Here is a 22,348-nt window from a genome sequence, read left to right on the forward strand (position 1 = left end):
ATTTTAAATAAGCAGTTTAAACAAGTAGCTATGTTTATGTATGTATATATGTTCATACGTGTGTGTGTGTGTATATATATATTGTACAGCGTTAAAATAAAAAAAAAGCCTAATGCAGACTTACCATTGTACATTTTGATTTCGATGCTGAAACGATATAACGTTTATCCATTTTTAAGTGTGCTTATGATGATGTGACTTGCTCATTTTATTGCTTTGTACAGGAAACAGCTCTTCATTTGTTTTGTTTTTGTTGTTGTTCTTTTTTAAATGTGGTGAAGCAAACACATTTTGGGTTGAATCAACCTTAAATTTACAAATTGGACCCTATACTTATCTTCAAAGATTTTATTTGCTTTTATTAAAATCCTAAGCCTTTACCTTTTGAATCCATTTTTTTTCTTATACTGAATGCAAAATTCTTTATTCTTAAGCAAAAAAGACCTTGCTAAATTTTACTTGCTTGTTTACTCTCCTAGACTAGAGGAAAACTGCAAAGATTTTACTGCATTATGACAACCTTTTAAAGGATACGGCACTCTAACCTTTTTATGCGCTTTTTCATAGATAAATTATTGCAAATAACTATTATTATCTGTATTATATTATTACACTTGTACGAGATTTTAATGTTTTCATATGAATTCGTACAATTTGCTAATGCACCAATGGTGGTTGGGTTTAAGGGTGGGGTTGGGTGCCATGCCTCCTTTTTAAAATTGTACATTTTCGTCCAATGAACTTCTGGTGAAAGTGTGACTATTTTCAATTTCATAAGGTTCCTTTTACAGCATCGATGTTGTAATGTAATTCACATATAATCAGTTAAATAGACTTAAACATCAATTTGGCTGTTAAAGCGTAAAAAGAGATGAAAGACTGTTTAAATGCAGGTGCTATCATCAGCAGAAACTCCATTGAAAATACTGGGGTAAAATAAACTTCCATATTTTAATGACATGACATGGAAAATATCATTTAATGCAGTGCTTCTTCTTTGGTCTGATACCCACTTTATATCGTATCTCAATGAGGCAGTGATGATTGCTGTTTATAAATAAATCAGATCTTAAACGTGACAATTTTGTATATGATGATGATCGACCAGAAGCCCTGGGGCTGGCTGACTGAAATTAAAAGTCTGTGGGCATATACCCCATTGAACTCTTATGAATTCGTACGAAATAGCCACCTAACTGACGAAACCTAAAATAGTTATGTTTGTACTCTTTCTTTGCTTTGTAAAACTAAAAATGCTCTCATTACCTTAAAGTTTTTGCATGGTATATTTGTGAGGGTAAAAACAACCATGATAAACTTGTACCTATAGAATAGCAGAATGTAGCCCTTTGGTCTTTAACCTTTCACCCCCAACACTACGCTATATTAAGAGAAAAACATCAGATGAGAGCGCATCCACTTAATGAACATCAGCGGGCGATATGCTTTTGAGTCCATCTCGATGTGGAAATGTAATCAGCGGCACAATTAAAGCTTTACTGAGTCGTTCTTTCAATGGCATGGCCTAGATAATAGTGTAAATAATTAATTTTTCTATTAACTCATTGTCGTCTCTTCAGCTTGTCTCTCTTCAACACGCTGGGAACAGATACCAGGCTGCCTTTCAGAGATATAATTTTTCTAATTAGCACTCAAATGAAGGGCTGTCTGTAGCCCCTGACGGTCATTGTCGGCGTTTTTTTTTACCTCCCCCCGGTTAGATTAGATGGGTGATTGAGCTGTCAAAGCAACAAATAAAGGGCCCTTTCAAACAATCCCTTTCTGTGTTTGATCGACAGTCGAGCTTCCCTTCATTTTTAATGAACATCATAATTGTTGGCTTTAGTCAATAGGGAAAGGATACATTAATTAGGGGGAAATTGGTTCGTCAAAATAGCCAGCTATCCTATATGGTAATGTTTTTTTTCCTCTGGATTAAATATATTTTGTAAAAGTGAGGCTCATTAAAATATATAATTGATTTATTCGTTTCAGCCTTCATGTATTTAAAATATATTTCTGAAGGAATTTAACATGTATTTCAGGGTCAATAAAATACATTTACAACCTTATAATATATGCGGATAGAAATCTGAAGTATTCATTAGTTTAATAAAAATATTTTGAAGAACTGCACTGTAAAAATAGATTTGAGATATAAAAATAGAGCTACTATAAAACCAAATGAGTGTAGTTAACTCAAAATTGACTGAAAGTTAATTCTACTCATTTGATAAGAGTTTTGAACTCCATGTTGAAGGTAATGGGTTGTTTAAATGGAGTAAGTTCACAGTACTCGTATAGATTTTTTTTTTACTTAAATGGTTTGTTGCAATCGGTTTCCTCAAATGATTTGAGTTGCCTTATTGGGTTTTACAGTACTTGGTTGGTTTGAGTTCTCTTCATTTATCAGGTTTTACTGTGCTCAAATTGCTTCATTTATTCAAATACATTAAGTTCATGCAGTACTCATTAGGATTAGTTTTTAAACTTGTTGCAATCGATTTCTTCAAACAGTTTAAGTTACCTTAACGTTTTAGGTTTTACAGTGTATTTGCAGCTTTACAAATATAGCTGTGATGTTTTTTCACCTAGGTTTGGCAATGTGTTTTATTTATTATTAATATTTAATTTTCTCTTATCTTAATACCACATTATACATCTAAAAGCTGAATAAATGTGCTTTCTGTTGATGTATGGTTTGTTATTGCAATATTTGGCCGAAATACCATGATGTAAATCAGGGATGCTCAAACTTTTTTGTATGAAGGCCCAAAAACCAAATATCAATGATAACTGCAGGCCAAAGATAACTATATTTAACTATTTTATATTTAAGTTGCTGTAAGTTTTTTTCCTAATCTATTTCATAATGTTGAAACTTTGAAAAAAAAATAATTTCTAATCTCTAATCAAAGCAAATTTCTAATCAAAAGTTGAGTTTTTATATATTTGTGGTAGTAAATGTTCTGAATGTCTTTATAGAACATGATGTTTACCTCATATTCTAATGTTTTTTGGTATAAAATAAAAATCGATAACTTTGACTATACAATACAATACAATGTATCATGTTGAGATTATATATCATTTTTGTGGTCCAGGGTCACAGACACACATAAATTACAAATAAAAAATAAATAGTATGTGCTTTTAAATTGTGTGTGTGTGTGTGTGTGTGTGTGTGTGTGTGTGTGTGTGTGTGTGTGTGTGTGTGTGTGTGTGTGTGTGTGTGTGTGTGTGTGTGTGTGTCAAGACACTTCTATACAGCTTAAAGTGGCATTTAAAATCTTAACTAGGTTAATAGGTTTACTCGGCAGGTTAGGGTAATTAGGCAAGATATTGTATAACGATGATTTGTTCTGTAGATTATCATAAAAAATGCTTAAAGAGGCTGATCATTTCAATCTTAAAAAGTTTTTTACAAAACTAAAAACTGCTTTTATTGTAGCCGAAATAAAACAAATAAGACTTTTTTCAGAAGAAAAAATATTATCAGACATTCTGTGTGTGTGTATATTTATGTGTGTGTGTGTCAGAATTATCAGCCCCCTTCAATTTTTTTTCAATTTTCACAGTATGTCTGATAATATTTTTTCTTCTGGAAAGAGTCTTAGTTTTTGTTTTTCAGATAGAATAAAAGCCGTTTTCAATTTTTTAAACACCATTTTAGGGAAAACATTATTAGCCCCTTTAAGCTAATTTTTTTCTCAATAATCTACAGAACAAACCATCGTTATACAATAACTTGCCTAGTTACCCTAATTAACCCAGTTAAGCCTTTAAATGTCCCTTTAAGCTGTATTAAAGTGTCTTGAAAAATATCTAGTAAAATATTATTTACTGCTATGATGGCAAAGATAAAATAAATCTATTATCAAAAATTTGTTATTAAAACTATTATGTTTAGAAAAGTGTTGAAATAACCTTCTCTCCATTCATCAGAATTTGGGGAAAATTTGGGGAAAGCGGCCTAATAATTCAGGAGGGCTAATAATTCTGAATTCAACTATATATATATATATATATATATATATATATATATATATATATATATATATATATATATATATATATATATATATATATATATATATATACATTTATACATTTATCATATTTGTTGAAGGTATATTTAAGTAAATGTATTTAAAATGTGTTTTTTACTGTGTATAAATATATACTATAATTTTTGATATAAATTTACATCATAGTTCAATCTCTAGCTGATTAAATTATAAGGCGCTGATGAAAATCTTCAGCCCTTAATAATGAAGCTTCTGTGTAATCTGTGCTTGGATCTGATGTTTATCTGACTGTCTGTTTAGACAGCTCCTGCTCTTTTATTAATGTGAGTCCTCTGCTCTTTACCTGAAACAGCACAACATGCTTCTGCTCAGTAAACAATTAAAGTAATGGAGCTGTGGAGAAAATGACTTATTTTCCATAACATCTCCCCCCCACACACACGTTTTAAACTTTGCGCTGTGCCATTAGATCAACGACTGTGACCTCATTACATAAACATAATGATCCAGGAGATGGAGGGGGTCGGTGGTCTCGTTTACAGGAAATCTACACAGGCAAAACCAACAATAGGGCTGAATAAACTCATAGGGGTTCGGGAGGTTAGAAAGACCCACCCCCTCTAATAAAAGGTCCAGAATATGTCCCATACATGAGCTCATTTGTCATACTTTGACTGCTATGCCATCATGTTGAAAATAACCCATCAAAGAAAGCTTCCTATGAATGCAAACAATTATTTTTCATGAGTCCAACATGCAGCTGTGCAAGAAAACATACAATCTGACGAAAGTGAAGTCATCTTTCAGTACAAGAAGGCCAACTTTTATTCTGAATCCTGGACCTTATTCTTGAAAGAAAAAAATACCAATAAAAAGGTTTAAAGCACCAATAGCCACCCATATTTAAGCTTATTTTAAGACTAATTAGGCTATTTGTGTTACCCATGAACTTTTAAAATGTACTTTATTTTTACCAAAGAGACAAGCAAAATTCTAATAAGATATGATATAATAAATTTGTATTTAAAATAAGTAATTTTTTTCATATTTCTTTATTCTTCATATTTAGCAAATGTTTTTGGTACCTCAAAAAGTGGGATTGTGATGACCATCTGGCAAGCTAATCCAGCTAAAAATAGTGCTTAAAATGGCACTAAAATGCAGCATTTAAACCTCATAATTAAACAGTACATAAGGCAAAGCACTGGAAAAAGGTCCACTTTTTGAGAAAAAAAAAAAGAACCACCTTTTACCAGGCTGCCTACGGCCCTGGTCTCCTTGTAGACACTCAAGCCCTAGGAGGTTAAGCAGCCAATATCTCAAAACCATTCATGCTAATAAGCAAAGTTAACTAGTTTCTAAATGCATTGATTTTGATGGACTGGGATGATTCTGTAGGGAAGTGAATCATGCATAACATTTAATAAACAAACTACAAGCATAGATAAATGCAACAAAGCAAAGATAAAAGTGAAATAAACAGCACATGCATTGTGGTTTTGTATAAATGCAAAAATTACACTGCAAAGTCAACCTAATTGCATATCTTTGCCATGTGACTATTGCGCATGCACACATTGCATTATTGATGCTGAAACGATATGTTGTGCAAACCTATAGTCCAATCCATGACATTAACACAGCAAAATGCAAATGAAAAAATTAACATGAACGTGAATGAGAAACAAGAAATGTGGACATAAAGCTGGGTTTTCTAAGAATTTACTGTGTGACGTCACTTTATGAATACCTGAAATAAATTAACAATGGGTAAATTAAGAGCTCCCTTATGGGAAATGAACCATGGTTTATTATAGCAAAAGTATAATGAACTAGTTTTAGTGCATTGATTACCATTTGCTCTTTCACCACCCTTTTACATTTTGTATAAAGGAGTAGTACATCCAAACATTTTAATTGTCATCATTTCTACTTCAATGATGACAGAACTTATCTAGAACTCTACTTTTACTTCATTGCTTTCTTCAAAACTGTTTGAGTTTCTCTCTTCGTTTAAACAGAATTGAAGAATGTTGAAAACAAATAGTTTTTGACTTCAATAATATATAAATGTATATATATATATATATATATATATATATATATATATATATATATATATATATATATATATATATATATATATTTGTTCTATAGATGTCAATGGTTGTTTTTTCCAACTATTCTTCAGAAAACCTTGTTTTGTGTTTTAAAAAAAAATCATAAAGTTTAAAATTAATCGAGAGTAAGAAATATAGTGAATACTACGGTAGGCAGAGTAGGTAGGTAGAGAGTTTAACAATTACAAAAAACACCAGCAAATTAACGATCTCCATCAATTTGATAGCACAAGTGTTGCAAATTGGTCACAACACAAACAACTGAAGAAACGCGCTGCAATTAGTCACGACACTTGCAAATATCCACGTAACACAACGAAAATGTTTCAAGGGGACTTAAAACCATGACAGACCCTGCTGAGATATGGATGTGTTATTATGTGTAATCAGGATATTAAAATAAATGAAAAACAACTCACCTTTCAAAGACCCCCAATCACTTCACTGAGCAACAGTCATGGCATAATAACACATCCATATCTCAACAGGGTCCGTCATGGTTTTGCGTCCCCTTTGAAAAATTTCCATTGTGTTACGTGGATATTTGCAAATGTCGTGACCAATTTGCTGCGCATGTCTCCTGTTGTTTGTGTTGTGACCAATTTGCTGTGCATTTCTTCAGTTGTTTGTGTTGTGAGAATTTGCAACACGTGTGCTGTCAAATTGATGTAATCGTTTTATTATTTGCTGGTGTTTTTTGTAATTTCATGTGTTTTCTTTAACTGCAGCACATTTAGCTCTCTCGACCACAGTATAATACATTTTTGTTGAGCTTTTCCTTTTATGTAAATACAAAAAAATCTCTGCAGTTTGGGCTGGGCCAATAAACTATATTATATTAATCTGCGATAATATTTCAATAACATTGATAAGCTCTGGTCTTTTTTCTCTATATTGTTCAAAGAGCCAATCACACAGCAGAAATGTGCAACATTGGGAATGTAAAAGTGTGTTGGTAGTAGAAATTTTCAGCCACTGAAAATGTATTGGCCAAATAATATGCTGTCATTTAAGGAACCCTCTAATTGTGGAGGTACTCTTAAATCTGGAAGCAATAACAACTTACATTGAAATACATATCGTTATCGTTCAATATGGAAGATAATTATCAAGATTGCATTTTTGCCATATCACACAACATACCTGCAGTACTCTGGGAAAGTTTGTTTTTGGTTACCAAAAAAAAAAATCTAAAATTTCCAGAATGTCCTTTTTTGGTTTCCTAACGGGAACCTAATGGGAGGCATATACATTAGTGAGACATTCTGAGAAAAATTGTCACTTACATTTGACAATAACGATACATCTGCCATGTTTTAACCAGGACTTTTGTTTTATAGTGTTGTGTATTTTTTACACATCAGAGCTCGACTGCAGATGTATGCAGGCTCAAAATACAACTAAACACAGAGTTAAGCTTTTAATTCCTCAAAGCAAACACCACACTATATATCATCACAACGCCGTCCCCATGGCTCCGTCATGTCATCAGGGACTAATTTTCGGCATTGAATAGTGACATAATACACCATAATGAGTGACAGAAGCCGACAAACACAAGCTTTTTCCCTCTCAGCTCATCCATCTCTGAAATCTAAAGTGTGTGCAGGTTTGAATTAAGATCATTTGACAAGATAAACAGTTTCACCCGGCTCCCATGACTGCCACTTTTCACCCAAACTGCTTTGATTGTATATAATCTGATGGTAATCATAGCTAAATGACAGACGGATGATAAGAAAGCCAAGATCCTTTTCTCACGGCTGATTTTCTATTACCACCCAATCAGACCACTGTCAAAGTTTCTTTTCATTCTGATTTGGCCGTGACGCTGTGTGTGTGTGCTGTAATTAGGTCTTTAATATGGGTGATTAAGACTCCATTGTGGGGTCATTCCATGAAATTGAAGCATTTTGCTTCCATAAGAAATACTGAAACCGAAATAATAACAATTAATATATATTTATATATATATATATATATATATATATACAGTTGGAGTCAGAATTATTAGCCCCCTTCGATTTTTTTTCTTTCCTTTTTAAATATTTTCCAAATGATGTTTAACAGAGCAGGGACATTTTCACAGAATGTCTGATAATATTTTTTCTTCTGGAGAAAGTCTTATTTGTTTTATTTCGGCTAGAATAAAAGCAGTTTTGAATTTTCTTTTCTATTAACCATTTTAGGGACAAAATTAGTAGCCCCTTTAAGCTATATTTTTTCTCGATAGTCTACAGAACAAACCACTTTTATACAATATCTTGCCTAATTCCCCTAACCTGCCTAGTTAACTGAATTAACCCAGTTAAGCCTTTAAATATCACTTTAAGCTGTATAGAAGTGTCTTGAAAAATATCTAGTAAAATATTATTTACAGTCATCATGGTAAAGATAAAATCAATCAGTTATTAGAAATGAATTATTAAAATTATTATGTTTAGAAATGTGTTGAGAAAAATCTTCTCTCCGTTAAACAGAAATTGGGGAAAAAATAAACAAGCGGTCTAATAATTTAGGGGGCTAATAATTTTGACTTCAACTGTATATATATATGAATATTATGATTTATATTCATCATATGAAGTTATGGTCACTTAAAAAATCGCATTTGCATATTGTTCTAAGCAGATTTGGGGAAAGTTCCTTCTGAAAGTAATGCATTACAATATTGAGTTACTCCCCCAAAAAGTAGCTGTTGTGTTACTTAGTTACTTTTTATGGTACGAAATGCATTACATTACTTTTGAGTTAGTTTTTGCGTTACTTTATATTACCTGGCTGAGGCTTGATCTCTTTCAGAACTTGTTTTTTTAATATATTTTTTAAATAGAGAAGCTCTGCAAATAACAACACACTGTATAAACTACAACTTCATTTATCTATAAAATAAAATATTTTATGACGTTATCAAGAACTCCCTGACCTGACCCCACAGAGATATACATGCCATATATACAGATTATTGAACGTTTAAAGCAATGTGTTTACTACTTTTGTACTATTTATCTCAAGTAATATCACTGTCCATTGAGACAACAGTCCCATTTTCTTTTTCCTCAATGCGTACAAAATAATAAACACATTACTACTTTAATTTTAATTCAGCAATTAATTTTTTTAAAAGGTCATTAATGAACTAATAAAGTTACTCACGTTACAATTTCTAAAAAGAAACTAAAATATTATTACTTATTTTTTAAAAGTAATGCGTTACTTGGTTACTTCACATAACACTGTCTGTTGCATTACGTAACTCACATACTTGTAATGTGTTACCTCCAACATTGGTTCTAAGTATATGTTAAGTTTTTTACATTTATGTAAAAAATAATGTAAATAATTTTATATTTCATAAAATTATATTAACCTATTAATAGCTAGCTATTACCAATTTAGCTTAAATTGTCAAAGCTGATACCTTTCCAGAGAGTTACTTCAGATGTTAACTGTTAACCTGTTCCTATCATAACTTTTTTAAAAATTTAATATTATATATATATAAAATATATAAATAATATAAATAATATATATAATAATATAAATAATATATATAAAAAAATTTATATTATATATATATAAAATATATAAATAATAATAAGATATAGCAATACACGTCCAACCAATCACCCATCAAAATTAAGATGTCATAGTATTCTAAATGTCAAATATTAGACCATTTCAAAATTCCCATTTTTAAAATATTCATTCATTAATTTCCTTTTCGGCTTAGTCCCTTTATTATTCTGGGGTTGCCACAGCAGAATGAACCGCCAACTTATCCAGCATATGTTTTTACACAGCGGACGCCTTTCCAGCTGCATCCCTTCTCTGGGAACATCCATACACATAGACTACGAACAATTTAGCCTACCCAAATCACCTGTACCGCATGTCTTTGGACTGTGGGGGAAACTGGAGCACCAGGAGGAAACCCACGCGAATGTAGGGAGAACATGCAAACTCCACACAGAAAAGCTAACTAACCCAGCCGAGGCTCGAACCAGCGTCCTTCTTGCTGTGAGGTGACAGCACTACCTACTGCGCCACTGCGTCGCCTTTTAAAAATATATAATATTTAAAATACGTTTGTTCTAAATATATAATATAATATACTGGTGAAATGAGGTACACAAATAGTCATAAAATAAGAAATTGAATAGTTTGAAATGGAGATACAATTTCTCAACCTTCATAGATATTAAGGACAATATATATTTGTATAATGACGTGTACATTAAAAACCTAAAACATACATTTCTCAAGTCACATTGACAAGTTGATATTGTTATTTAAGGTACAGTTAAAGAATAAACAGTACGTACAGTTGGAGAAAACGACCCCAATTCAGATGCTGATATCGGCAATAGTGCATCTGCCTCAAGACGAGAATTTAAGTGACTGCTGTTGATTGGCTGACGCTCGCCTGACGTCATTTTACGGATGTTTAAAGGAGATTGAAGCCTGGAACCAGGAGCGGTAAGCGGTTAACTTTCATTACGCAGAGCTTATGAGGACATGTCAACGAGATGCGGTCTGAGTGTAGGCAAATTATTTTTTCTTCTGTGTTTATAACTTCTGCCAATTTGCCTGAAGACAAGATATACTCCGGTTGTCTGCTTTTATGTGGACTGTCAGACTGAAAGCGATAATAATTCGTACTTTACTGTATTTATGACTCTGGAAGTGTGAAGCAGGTAAGTGCGCATGCGTGTGATAGCTATGAGACTAGAAGTGTGAACATGTTTACTTTAGCAAGATTGTTTGGTATCGGTCAAATAGTGCTTACATATATTTATTGTCTGTTCTACTGAATATACAATTTGTTTCTCTTAGTAACCATAAGTGAAACATATATTCAGTCAACATGTGCTTTGTTGTAGGTAGTGACCCATTTAACATGGTAAACAGTGCATGCAATACACAAGCAGCTCATGTCAGAATGGGGGCTCTGGCGTGGAAGCGGTGTGTTGGATGTGGATGCAAGATTTCGGACCGCTTCCTCCTGTTTGCTTTGGATGGGTACTGGCACTGCCACTGTCTCAAGTGCTCCTGCTGCCAAGCCCAGCTGGCTGAAATTGGCTCATCGTGTTTCACAAAGCGTGGCTTGATCCTCTGCAAAAGTGACTATTTAAGGTTAGGAACAGGACCGATGCTCTGTTTTGTTATTGTAATCCTTGTTGATTTACCATCATTTATATCTCGAGCTAACAAATTGGACTGGATCAGGGGGGGTTTCAATCTTTCTTAGATGGCATGGATTCCTGAATAGGATGGCCCTTTATCCTAAAATGAAATGGCATCTATTTAGTTTACTGTATAACTTTTATAATGTGAAATAATTATACTATAAATGGGAAATATTTACTTTCTATCAAAATATATTATTACAGTTGTTGTTAATTTTGGTGCTGTAGTAATTTATTATTTACATATGGTTTACAAATTGTAAAAAAAACAAAAAAAAAACAATTGAATGCATTTATTTAATGAATTTTAAATAATTTTTAGTGATTATAATTATTAGATTTTTTAAAACATAAATTTTTTATTTGTTTGTCATAGTATGTGCTAGTTTATTATTTTAATTGACTATTTCAATCTCACATTTGTATTTATTTTATCATTTTTTAATTTTATATATTCAATTATTTGTCAATCCTTTTACACATTTTATCTGTATCTCCAAACATTTCTACAGACCCCAAAGACTGAAAGGGTTTCAAAAAATAGAAAACATTGTTTATAGATCAAATACTGTTTTGTGTCATTGTAATAAAACAAAATATAAGGTAAGAAACAATGCTAGTGTGCTACAAAAAATGAAAAATCTGTCTAGTCATTTACTCAAGTCATTCCAGACCTGATTTACTTTCTTCTCAGCAACACAATAATATATTTCAAAATATTGTGGTTACTAAAATTTCCTGCCTAATGTCTTTCATTGGATGAACTAAAAAAATACAGTGGAGGAAAATGACATGTATAAAACATGAGGATGAAAACAAAGTATGACAGACATTTCATTTTTGGATATGCTCTCACTTTATGGAGATATTAGGCATAATATTTTATCAGTTGTGTCAAACACAACGTTTTTATGATTTTAAATGTTTTCAAGTCATATTTTTACATGTATTTGTGTATTTATTTTGCAGGACTTTTGGGTGAGCAAGTAATGACTTTAAATGTGGTCAATCTCCTTGCCCACTGATTGCCCTTGTTGAGACTCCCATGTCATATAATCTTACATAGATTCAATCTGATTTAGCTGAATAGCTGTTATTGTGCTCCTGGCCAAACGACTAATATCGCTTAGGTGGAAGGATCAGAAGCCTCCAACCTCAACACAGTGCATCCGTGATGTCCTCTTATTAAAGTTGGAAAAAATTAGACTGTCTAGAGTTGGAGTGGGCAAACTCGTTCCTGGAGGGCCGGTGTCCTGCAGAGTTTAGCTTCAACTCTAATCAAACACACCTGCTTATAGATTTCTAGTGATCTTGAAGACATTGATTAGCATGTTCAGGTGTGTTTAGTTAGTGTTGGAGCTAAAATGTGCAGGACACCGGCCCTCCACGAATGAGTTTGCCCACCCCTGGTCTAGAGCAAGGGTATCCAAACTGCAGGCTCCTGCAGGGCCGGTGTCCAACTTGCCTCAACACACCTGCAAGGATGTTTCTAGAAAGCCTAGTAAGTGCTTTATTACCTAGCCCAGGTGTGTCTGAATGGGGTTGGAACTCAACTTTGCAGGACACCAGCCCTCCAGGAATGAGTTTGGGCACCCCTGGTCTAAAGGTTCATCTAATCAGGTTAACAAAATTTGGGACCCATTTAGGAAATATATTTAGGATCATGTTTTATTGTTGAATGTAGACCAAGTGCTTGTTCCAGCAAATTGAATCATTTTTTTCTTTCCTAAGTTCAAGTTTTATTTATTTATTTTTATTTCATTGTATGCACTTAAGTTGATACTATCTATTCTTTTTAAAATACAATGTTTTTCAATTTTTTACTGTAATTTGCCATAAAATTCACAAATAAAATAATTTTTTAAAAATGTGGTCAACAATAGACAGCAGTAGGTTTAAGCACAGTAAAGGCTGTCTTGTGTTTGTACAGTTAAAGAGACAAAAACACAAATGACTCTCTTATTAAAAAGCATATTTGTGATTATGATCTTCACCATAGATTATTTGGCCACAGTGGTGCCTGCAGGGCCTGCGGTACCTCCATCCCAGCAAATGAAATGGTAATGCGTGCACAAGGCAATGTTTTCCATGTCAAGGTAATTTACAAACGGACCCATTTAAATACAGTTTGTTCATTTTTACTACCAGTTATTATGCTTTTTCATTTCTGCCTTTGGTCTTGCAGTGTTTTGTATGCTCCATCTGCCATAACCAGCTTGTACCTGGTGACCGCTTTCACTACGCAAATGGAAAACTGTACTGTGAGCGGGACAAATCTGCAGCTTCTGAACACTCGGATTCACTCAGGGAGCATGACATATCCCAACAAAAATCCTGAGATGCTCATTTTTTTGAGATACTATTGGAGCACCTATCTTCGTATTCAAGACCTCATATAACCCAGCAGTTGCTTTGTCAGCTACAGAGCATTATGTGAAGGTCTGATATCATTGAAATCCGACATATATGGTAATATCTGGCGGTTTAAATGAGGTTAACCATTGGAGCTGAAAAGCAATATCAGCGAGCATCCTTGCGTATCATAATCAATTATGAATCTGTTTTGCACAGACTGACCTTATGTTGTGGACCTGCAGTTTATGCGTGGTGTCTGTTAGTTTTAAAATTGTGTACTTTTACTTTCAGGCAGCAAAAACACACACGTGTATGTGTGACATGTTTTGGTAATCTTCTTGGTCTGCAATTACAGTATAACTGCAGTTAACCAGAGTTTCCAGAGAGCTATTTGTATCCTTTAAAAGCAGCACATCAGATGATATTTTTGTTGTTGTATTTATTTCATTAAAGATAACAGGGTTTTAAGGTTGCTCTAAATATTTGAAGCGTGTTGTGTATGAAGAATTGTTTGCTTTATTATCTTTTAAAAGGGCATTAGAAAGATATTTTACTGAAATAAACTTTTCAGTCATGCGTTGTCATACATTTGAAATGGTTTCTAAAATATTTACAGACTAAATTTATGGAGAACATCACCCTCTGTTGGCAGAGAGCAGTTCTGTTACTCTATTATCCACCCCTTAAGTATTATTCCCATCTTTTACAAACATTAGAATTTGTCCTATTAAATTAATTTTTATTCTGTGCATAAAAAAGTATGGGATTCTTTTTAATCCCACTAGAATGACAGTCTGTGTAACAATATTTATTTAGCAAACACTTGTTCGACATTTAAAACAAGAATTGTTTGATGGCATTAATATTAAATATATTTTTTATTTCGATTAAAATATATTTATACTTTACCCATTTGTCAGCAAGAAAATTTTAATAATATAAAATGTACAAGAAAATTAAGTTGAGTATGATCACTTAATCTTTTGTATATTTTAATAAATGCAGGTCAGTAGTTAATCGTTTTATTTTATTTATACAGACGTAATCATATTTGTTGGTACCCTTCAATTTTGTCCAGGCCAGTCACATTAGTTTGCCTTTTTATTGTTTTAGCTGAAACGCATTGAAAGCAATATTTGATTTTAAATAGTTTATTTTCAGTCATTTTTGATTAATCATTACTTTTTTCAGTTTCAAGTTATTTTAGTAACCATTGTAGTTTTCTTTCTACAATGGAAGGGTGCCAACACATGTTTGGGGTCAGTAAATTTTTTAAAATGTTTTAAAATAAGCTTCTCCTGCTCACCAAGGCTGCATTTATTTAATCAATACTACAGTAAACATTGTACAATTGTGACATAAAATGCACTATAAAATAGTAGTTTATTATTCTTTCATTTTCTTGTCGGCTTAGTCCCTTTAATAATCCGGGGTCGCCACAGCGGAATGAACCGTCAACTTATCCAGCAAGTTTTTACGCAGCGGATGCCCTTCCAGCCGCAACCCATCTCTGGGAAACATCCGAACACACACTCACACACACACTCATACACAACGGACAATTTAGCTTACCCAATTCACCTGTACCGCATGTCTTTGGACTGTGGGGGAAACCAGAGAACCCGGAGGAAACCCACGCAAAGGCAGGGAGAACATGCAAACTCCACACAGAAACGCCAACTGAGCCGAGGTTCGAACCAGCGACCCAGCGACCTTCTTGCTGTGAGGCGACAGCACTACCTACTGCGCCATACGTGCTGGATAATTTTGCGGTTTCTTCCGCTGTGGCGACCCCGGATTAATAAAGGGACTAAGGCGAAAAGAAAATGAATGAACTAATTCATTATTATTATTCATGGTAATAGTAATAAAAGCAATAATGACTGGAGTAATAATTTCATTGAAACTACATACAATACGAAAGCAGTTATTTAAGATTTTATTAAAAATGTAACAATTTTTATATATTTAATAAATGTTAATAAACGTCGTCTTGATGAAAAGAATAGTTTTCTTAAAAAAAACATGAAAAAAAGTATGGTATAATAGTGTATATATGTAATGTTTTTTTCCCATATTTTTTCATATTTTTTTACACAAAAAAATATTTGGAACATTAAATTACATTTGCATTTAATATGTGCAAAATACTTTGTGTATAAAAAATATTTTTGTAATTAACTTGATGCAGACATCAAAGAATAAATAAGCATTTCTTGAAAGATAAGAGCAGTTTTTAAATAAAAGCAATAACAATTAGCATGATAACTATGTATATAGACTAGACATTTAGAAAGAAAATAGGCAGCATGCTTTTATTAATGTTTGCTGAATTAATAATATGGATGCTTTTGTAGTGACTCACAGCAGATGAATGATTGATGAACCTCTTTTTCAAGCTTCTGCATGTTTGACGTGAGTTTTATTGATTGTCATTGAGTGTTATTGATTTATTTATCTAAGGATTTATCATTATATTAACTTGTTGGGTTTGGCTTATAAACCAAAATACAGGGGCTAAATGTTTTTGAATCAAAGATATTGTCATTGAAGGGTAAATAAGAATAACACACACACAATAAATGATCGATTTTATGTAAATGTAATTTATGTAAACATGAATAAACATTAAAGAAAACAAAAAACAAAAATCTGACTCATATCTAATAATTATAAATTAGTTAACATTAAATTATGATTAGGTCATTTGGTTTAAATAATTACAATTTAGACTAAAACTACCTAATAAGTAGAAATTACATAAACACTAAAACTGAAAACAAGTTAGTATTATAAATAGTGCCGGGCAAAGATTAATCACATCCAAATAAATGTTTGATTTGATATTTTGATATATTGATAATATATGTTTGTGTTTATATATATATATATATGTTTGTGTTTATATATATATATATATATATATATATATATATATATATATATATATATATATATATATATATATATATATATATACATACAGTTGAAGTCAGAATTATTAGCCCCCCTGAATTATTAGATTACTTGTTTGTTTTTTCCCTAATCTCCGTTTATTGGAGAGAATATTTTTCTCAACACATTTCTAAACATAATAGTTTTAATAACTCACCTATAATAACTTATTTATTGTATCTTTGCCATGATGACTGTAAATAATATTTTACTAGATGTTTTTCAAGACACTTCTATACTGCCTAAAGTAACATTTAAAGGCTTAACTAGGTTAATTAGGCTAATTAGGCAGGTTAGGGGAATTAGGCAAGTTATTTTATAACGATGGTTTGTTCTGTTGATTATCGAAAAAAAATATAGCTTAAAGGGGCTAATAATTCTGTCCCTAAAATGCTGTTTAAAAATTTTAAAAGTTATTTTATTCTGGCCGAAATGAAACAAATAAGACTTTCTCTAAAAGAAGAAATATTATCAGACATGCTGTGATAATTTCCTTGCTTTGTTCAACATCATTTGGAAAATATTTTAAAAAGAAGAAAAAATGTGTAGGGGGCTAATAATTCTGACTTCAACTGTATATTTAGATACATAGAAACAAAACCATGCAAAACAATTTTGTTAAATGGATATTTAAATTTACATATAATTTGTGACATAAAATTTGTATCTTCTATATTCTATCTAAATATAAATAAAACAAATTCTCTAATATATGTATGCATGTGTGTATTTATATATACATAAAAATATACACAGTACACACACACACACACACACACACACACACACAAATATATATATATATATATATATATATATATATATATATATATATATATATATATATATATACATACATATATATATATATATATATATATATATATATATATATATATATATACATACATATATATATATATATATATATATATATATATATATATATATATATATATATATATATATATATATATATATATATATATATATATATATATATAATGTCGAAATAAACCTTAATTTTGAATGTGATCAATCACTACTAATTTTACATTGGATATACAAAAGAATCCAGAAAGTGTAGAAACAAATAAGTAAACAAATGAGTAAATAACAGTAAGGACTTATGAGGATAAGGTATTAAACTACTGAATAACTTTTTTTATGTAATCAAAGTAAATTAATAATATAGATTTTTTTTTGCTTTTCATTGCTAACCCAATTTCTCAGCCCATTTTGTGGTACCCAATCTGTAATATTTTTTACAAGAAACCTTAAAGACCCCCTTTCATATTTTAGCCTGGGGCTCCCTGAAAGGAGGACGATCACATTTGGGGGGTTCCTCTTGGCATCTAAAATAATAAACCTCCCTGATTTAGATTACTATAATTAAATAAATCTAACCAATCCTACAATGTGTCATTAAGGAAAAACTTGCTTAATGTACACAAACAATGATGTCATAGAATTTGTTACTGCTATAAAATTAATTTGCATTACAAAAAATAATATATATTTCACTTATATTTATAAATATCGCCAATAAAATATACTCGTGCTGCCCTTCTAGAATGAGTGTGTTGTGTTGAAGCTTCAGTGTTTGTGGATCTGTTATTGATCACATGATCGAGGCTGGACTGGCCGCGGCTGAACTGGGTGCGGGAACAGAAACCTGCACTTGGGTCGATGTGCCTCCCCTTGTTTAGATGTTAGCAGCGCGGCTCTGCGTTCCCCCCAAACGCGCTGATCTCTGCTATCAGCCCGGGTCTTTTACCCCCGCATTTACAACAAACCCCCAGCTCAGCCATGGGCCCCCCTCCGTCTCCTGGCCACGTTATGGATCGCACCCCAAATAAAGCGCTCGTCGCTTGAGACGGAAACATAACAGGCTTGTTTTTTGGGAGTGACTCACCTCCCCTTCCCCAGAGTTTGATTCAAAAAGAGTTCAGAACCAAGATGGCCGCCGATCCCATGCAGGTAGGAAAAGTTTTGTGTAATTCGTGCAATATTGATCTAAAGAGACTTAAAGTGTGCACGGCGACTTTTATTGCTTTAAAAATGCAGTTATGCGCCCTCTCACTCGCGCACTCTTTCAAACCACTACTTTTCTTCGGTCGGGGACGAGCTGAGCTGCTCCCTTCGAGAGCTCATGACACGGGAAAACAGGGAACGGGCCCTGGAAAACACTTGTGACAGGAGTTTAGACATGTATTTTTACCCATGCGGTTAGAGTAGTGTGCACACATATAGTTTGACTAAGTTGTGTCATGTTTCTTTCTTGAAAACACTGGATTTGTGATGGACTGGCTGTGTCTCAAAATCTAGCGTGCTGACTACATAGACAGCAAAATGAGTTTGGGATAGTTCAAAACCGATTTAAATGAACTTAACTTAATGACTTAAATGTTGTTAAGTCCGCGGACTCCAAGTACTGTAGTAAAGTTTACGATAGTGAAAAATGTTGTATGAAGGTTTTTTTTTCTGTAGACTTTATTGTTTTGACGATTTTATACAAACAAGTTGGTAGTCTTTTGGTTAACTTGTCTTTTTGCTCTCTGCTGGGCTTCAGTTTTGTTTAAGTTTGTTAGTCTTGTCATGATAAAACTTAGGCGAATTTTAGTGAACACTTGCTTTTTAAAAATACAAAATACCAAACAATATATATATATATATATATATATATATATATATATATATATATATATATATATATATATATATATATATATATTGTGTGTGTGTGTGTGTGTGTGTGTGTGTGTGTGTGTGTGTTATTAAATATCAGTTCAAGAAACTTCAAGATAATGTTTTTTGGCAAACAGGTGACATTTCAATAGTTGCAGTCATCTGTCAGCTATTATGACTGGACCTTTTTAAATAAGTGCATGATTGTTGAAAGACTCCTTTCAACTCATCTATTTCTACAATTGTTATATGTTTGAGTCCACATATTTGCACTTTTTATATCATTCACAGAAACAGAGTTCAGCTTTCCACTTTTATGCAAAACCGTCTTGGCAGGTGTCATTTTTGTGCCAGTTTATTCAAATTTCTGCTGGAGTGTTTTTTTTTTTGGTTCTTGTAAACTGGAAATGACACCGTTGTTACTGAAACATGTTTTGTCAGCGGTGTTCCCAGAACTGACAAGTCCAAGAGTGTACTTAATATATTATGGAAAGTAGAAGAGAGACAGTTGTGGCATAATTAGATTTTCTATTGTGATTGAGAGGTCTGGAGACGTTGTTGGATGAAGTGCTCTTCTCCCTCTCATCAGTTTGAGTTTAACAAGCAAAACACGTTATTAATGGAGACATTTTTTATGCTGTAGATTGTGCTGTATTAATACAGATCTGTATTTGTGTGTGTTGTCCTGTGGTCTGGGAGGAAGAGAAGCTGCACCTGGCTCATTCTTATAAAATAGGAGAGGACGTTTCTATGACCTTCATTTGACCCCTGAGTCAGTGCTGTATGTACAAGTTGAGTGTTTAAAACATTCATGTCAGGGTTTATTTATTTATACAGTTCTTTTTTTCGCAGGTTGAGATTTCATGCGGGACGAATATAAACATGAGGGTCATCAAAGCTAAAAGTCAGATGTTTTAGTCCAGTTCTACTTTTACTTTTAACTACACATTACATGCTCAAAATTATGGATTTTAAATAGGCTTAGCGATGTTTTGGTGTGTTTTCGGGTCAGCAGATGAAAAAGCATAGTAGGGCTGCACAATTAGGGCTTTGAGATTTGGGGAAAATATCTACTTGCAATTTTTTTGACAGATATTGCGATTGTAATTTCATTTTCATTTTCATTTTGTAGTCAAGCTTCAGCTCAATAATATGTGTTGTAGCTTTTTACTGCAAAAATGAGTGGTATTTAAAAAGTTAAAAAGGGAACTGAAAAGATATTCACTTGCTCCAACATTTATCAAATTTGTTTTAAATTATTCAGAAATTCAACTAATTTTTCTCTGGAGCTAACAGTAAGCACATATAAAATTACCTTACCTTTCTGTAAACAAGTTCAACTCAAATTAATGTAGCTTATTATACAAAAAATAAAAATCAAATAAAATAATAATACAGGACACCCAGCAAACTAACATGGCTGATAAGAGGCAGATTGAAAAGTTCTGATTGAGCAGAACGAAACTATGCTCACTCAATTGGCTAGTAAGACTTTCACACACAGATGGCAGTCATGCATTTCCTCTGGGTGAGGGAAATTAAAGAATGCATGTTATTGTTAGGGCATCGCACAGCCCTAACAATATATAATTTTAGCATCGCAGTGTGCGCATCCACAATAAATAATCATATCGTAAAGATGTGCAATGTTGAGTCTAAATTATAGTTGAGCAGGAGCTACAGAATTGTATGTAAGCGCTGGATTTATATGATTTATGCAAAGAGAATCTTACTTAGAATTTTTTTTTTCTAGTTTAAATATCTATATTTCAAAGTAAAAATCTGATTATTTAACTTAAACTAGCAGATAATTTAGCTTGTTTAAAGGAAAATCTATTCATTGTGACTTATTTCTTCTTAAAGTGGAAACAAAACAATAGTTTTACTTGCTCTAAGAATTTTTTTATATTTTGACTGGCAACAAGGTAGGCATGGGACCAATGGGACAATCTGTTTTGAGGTTTGCCACGTTAATAAAACAGCAAAAATGTTTTGTTATATCATTTCTAAGGTACATGTAGAGGGTTTTTTATGTGTTGTAAGGAAATCAGTTTTTGAAGCTAATAAAGACAGAAGTAAATGGATAATTTTATTATGTAGCCTGACATTTTTACTGTTCCAAAATATTATAAATGTCTCTTAAAATGGAATATATTTTGTTAAATGTGGAAAAAGTTGTTGTTTTATTTTTTACTAAGACATTTAAAAAGAAATTATTTTACAGCAGTGAACACAATACCAGGATACTGTGAAATCCTGATATTTTATTCAAGGTTATTGTAGCGTCAAACTTATAAAACCTATAAACTTATACCGGCCCATGTCTAGGAACAAGATAAAACAAAGTATGAAAAGCAATATTTTCTATTGTGATTATTCAATTTCTGTACCTGAATACTGTTGGACTCCCCGGAAAACTATAAAATAGTGCTATTCAAACTTTCAATTCAATTCCTCTTTATTTTTAGTAAATGGAAACTGTCTCAGTCCAGTTTCCAGAGTTTAGGTTTAGTTCAGTTCAGTGTGGTTTAAATTTCACTGCTGAAAGTCCAAACACTGAAGAGCAAATCCATCGATGCACAGCTCCACAAGTCCCAAACCAAGCAGGCCAGTGGCGAGAAACAAAACTTCACCAATTGACGAAACTGAAGGAAAACACCTTGAGAGAATCCAGGCTCAGTTGGACATTACCATTTCTCCTCCGGCCAAACTTCTTGTGCAGAGATGCAGTCCAGGCGATCTTGTGAAACAGTATTGATATCGCTATATTTGTCACAGAAAAAAAATATATATGCCAATATTAGATTTTTCCAGTGTGGTGCGGCCCTAAAGCACAGTATAAAATTCTTCTCTTTAAACCATTCAATTTAAATGCTTCTGAAAATGTGCTACTAAATCATATAGCGCAATATATGTTTTTGTTAGAATGATCAAGCTGCTGTTCTTTATTTGTGTGATGCACATTTGCACTCTGACATTCACTCATGAAGTGGGGTCATTTAATTGCCTTATG

General features: G+C 32.5%; 4 protein-coding genes and 1 long non-coding RNA gene across 14 annotated transcripts in view; 3 read left to right on the forward strand and 2 right to left on the reverse strand.

Moving 5' to 3' along the window:
• Nucleotides 1-22,348, forward strand: part of tox (thymocyte selection-associated high mobility group box) — a 606,421-nt gene that overhangs the window by 528,526 nt on the left and 55,547 nt on the right. The window lies entirely within an intron of this gene.
• The window catches only part of LOC148679736 (uncharacterized), an 807,653-nt gene that overhangs the window by 324,138 nt on the left and 461,167 nt on the right, over nt 1-22,348 (reverse strand). The gene's annotated exons all lie outside the window — the stretch shown is intronic.
• The window catches only part of znf644a (zinc finger protein 644a), a 398,550-nt gene that overhangs the window by 268,631 nt on the left and 107,571 nt on the right, over nt 1-22,348 (reverse strand). The window lies entirely within an intron of this gene.
• On the forward strand, nt 10,623-14,276 carry lmo4a (LIM domain only 4a). 5 transcript variants are annotated; one of them, XM_087238939.1, is made up of 4 exons: nt 10,623-10,845; nt 11,032-11,284; nt 13,337-13,433; nt 13,523-14,276. In XM_087238939.1, exons 2-4 carry the CDS (start codon nt 11,049-11,051, stop codon nt 13,673-13,675), a joined length of 486 nt encoding a protein of 161 aa, XP_087095065.1. In that variant the 5' UTR covers nt 10,623-10,845; nt 11,032-11,048; the 3' UTR covers nt 13,676-14,276.
• Nucleotides 18,327-22,348, forward strand: part of pkn2a (protein kinase N2a) — a 62,175-nt gene continuing 58,153 nt past the window's right edge. For all 5 annotated transcript variants that reach the window (XR_015478436.1, XR_015478435.1, XR_015478434.1 and 2 more), the window contains exon 1: nt 18,327-18,627. Coding sequence is in view for 1 of the 5 variants with exons in the window: in XM_087240751.1 (XP_087096877.1) it covers nt 18,607-18,627 (21 nt within the window). In the remaining 4 variants the exon portion in view is untranslated. The remainder of the gene's footprint in view (nt 18,628-22,348) is intronic.

Source organism: Danio rerio, chromosome 2 (genome assembly GCF_052040795.2).
Source record: "Danio rerio strain M-AB ecotype USA chromosome 2, GRCz13ab, whole genome shotgun sequence".
Classification (NCBI taxonomy): domain Eukaryota; kingdom Metazoa; phylum Chordata; class Actinopteri; order Cypriniformes; family Danionidae; genus Danio; species Danio rerio.

Bases quoted from the DNA above. Each gene is read 5' to 3' on its own strand.
- lmo4a (XM_087238938.1), top strand. The intron at 11,285-13,336 runs GTTAGGAACAGG...TCTTCACCATAG, and splicing joins TGCAAAAGTGACTATTTAAG to ATTATTTGGCCACAGTGGTG. The intron at 13,434-13,522 runs GTAATTTACAAA...TTGGTCTTGCAG, and splicing joins GCAATGTTTTCCATGTCAAG to TGTTTTGTATGCTCCATCTG.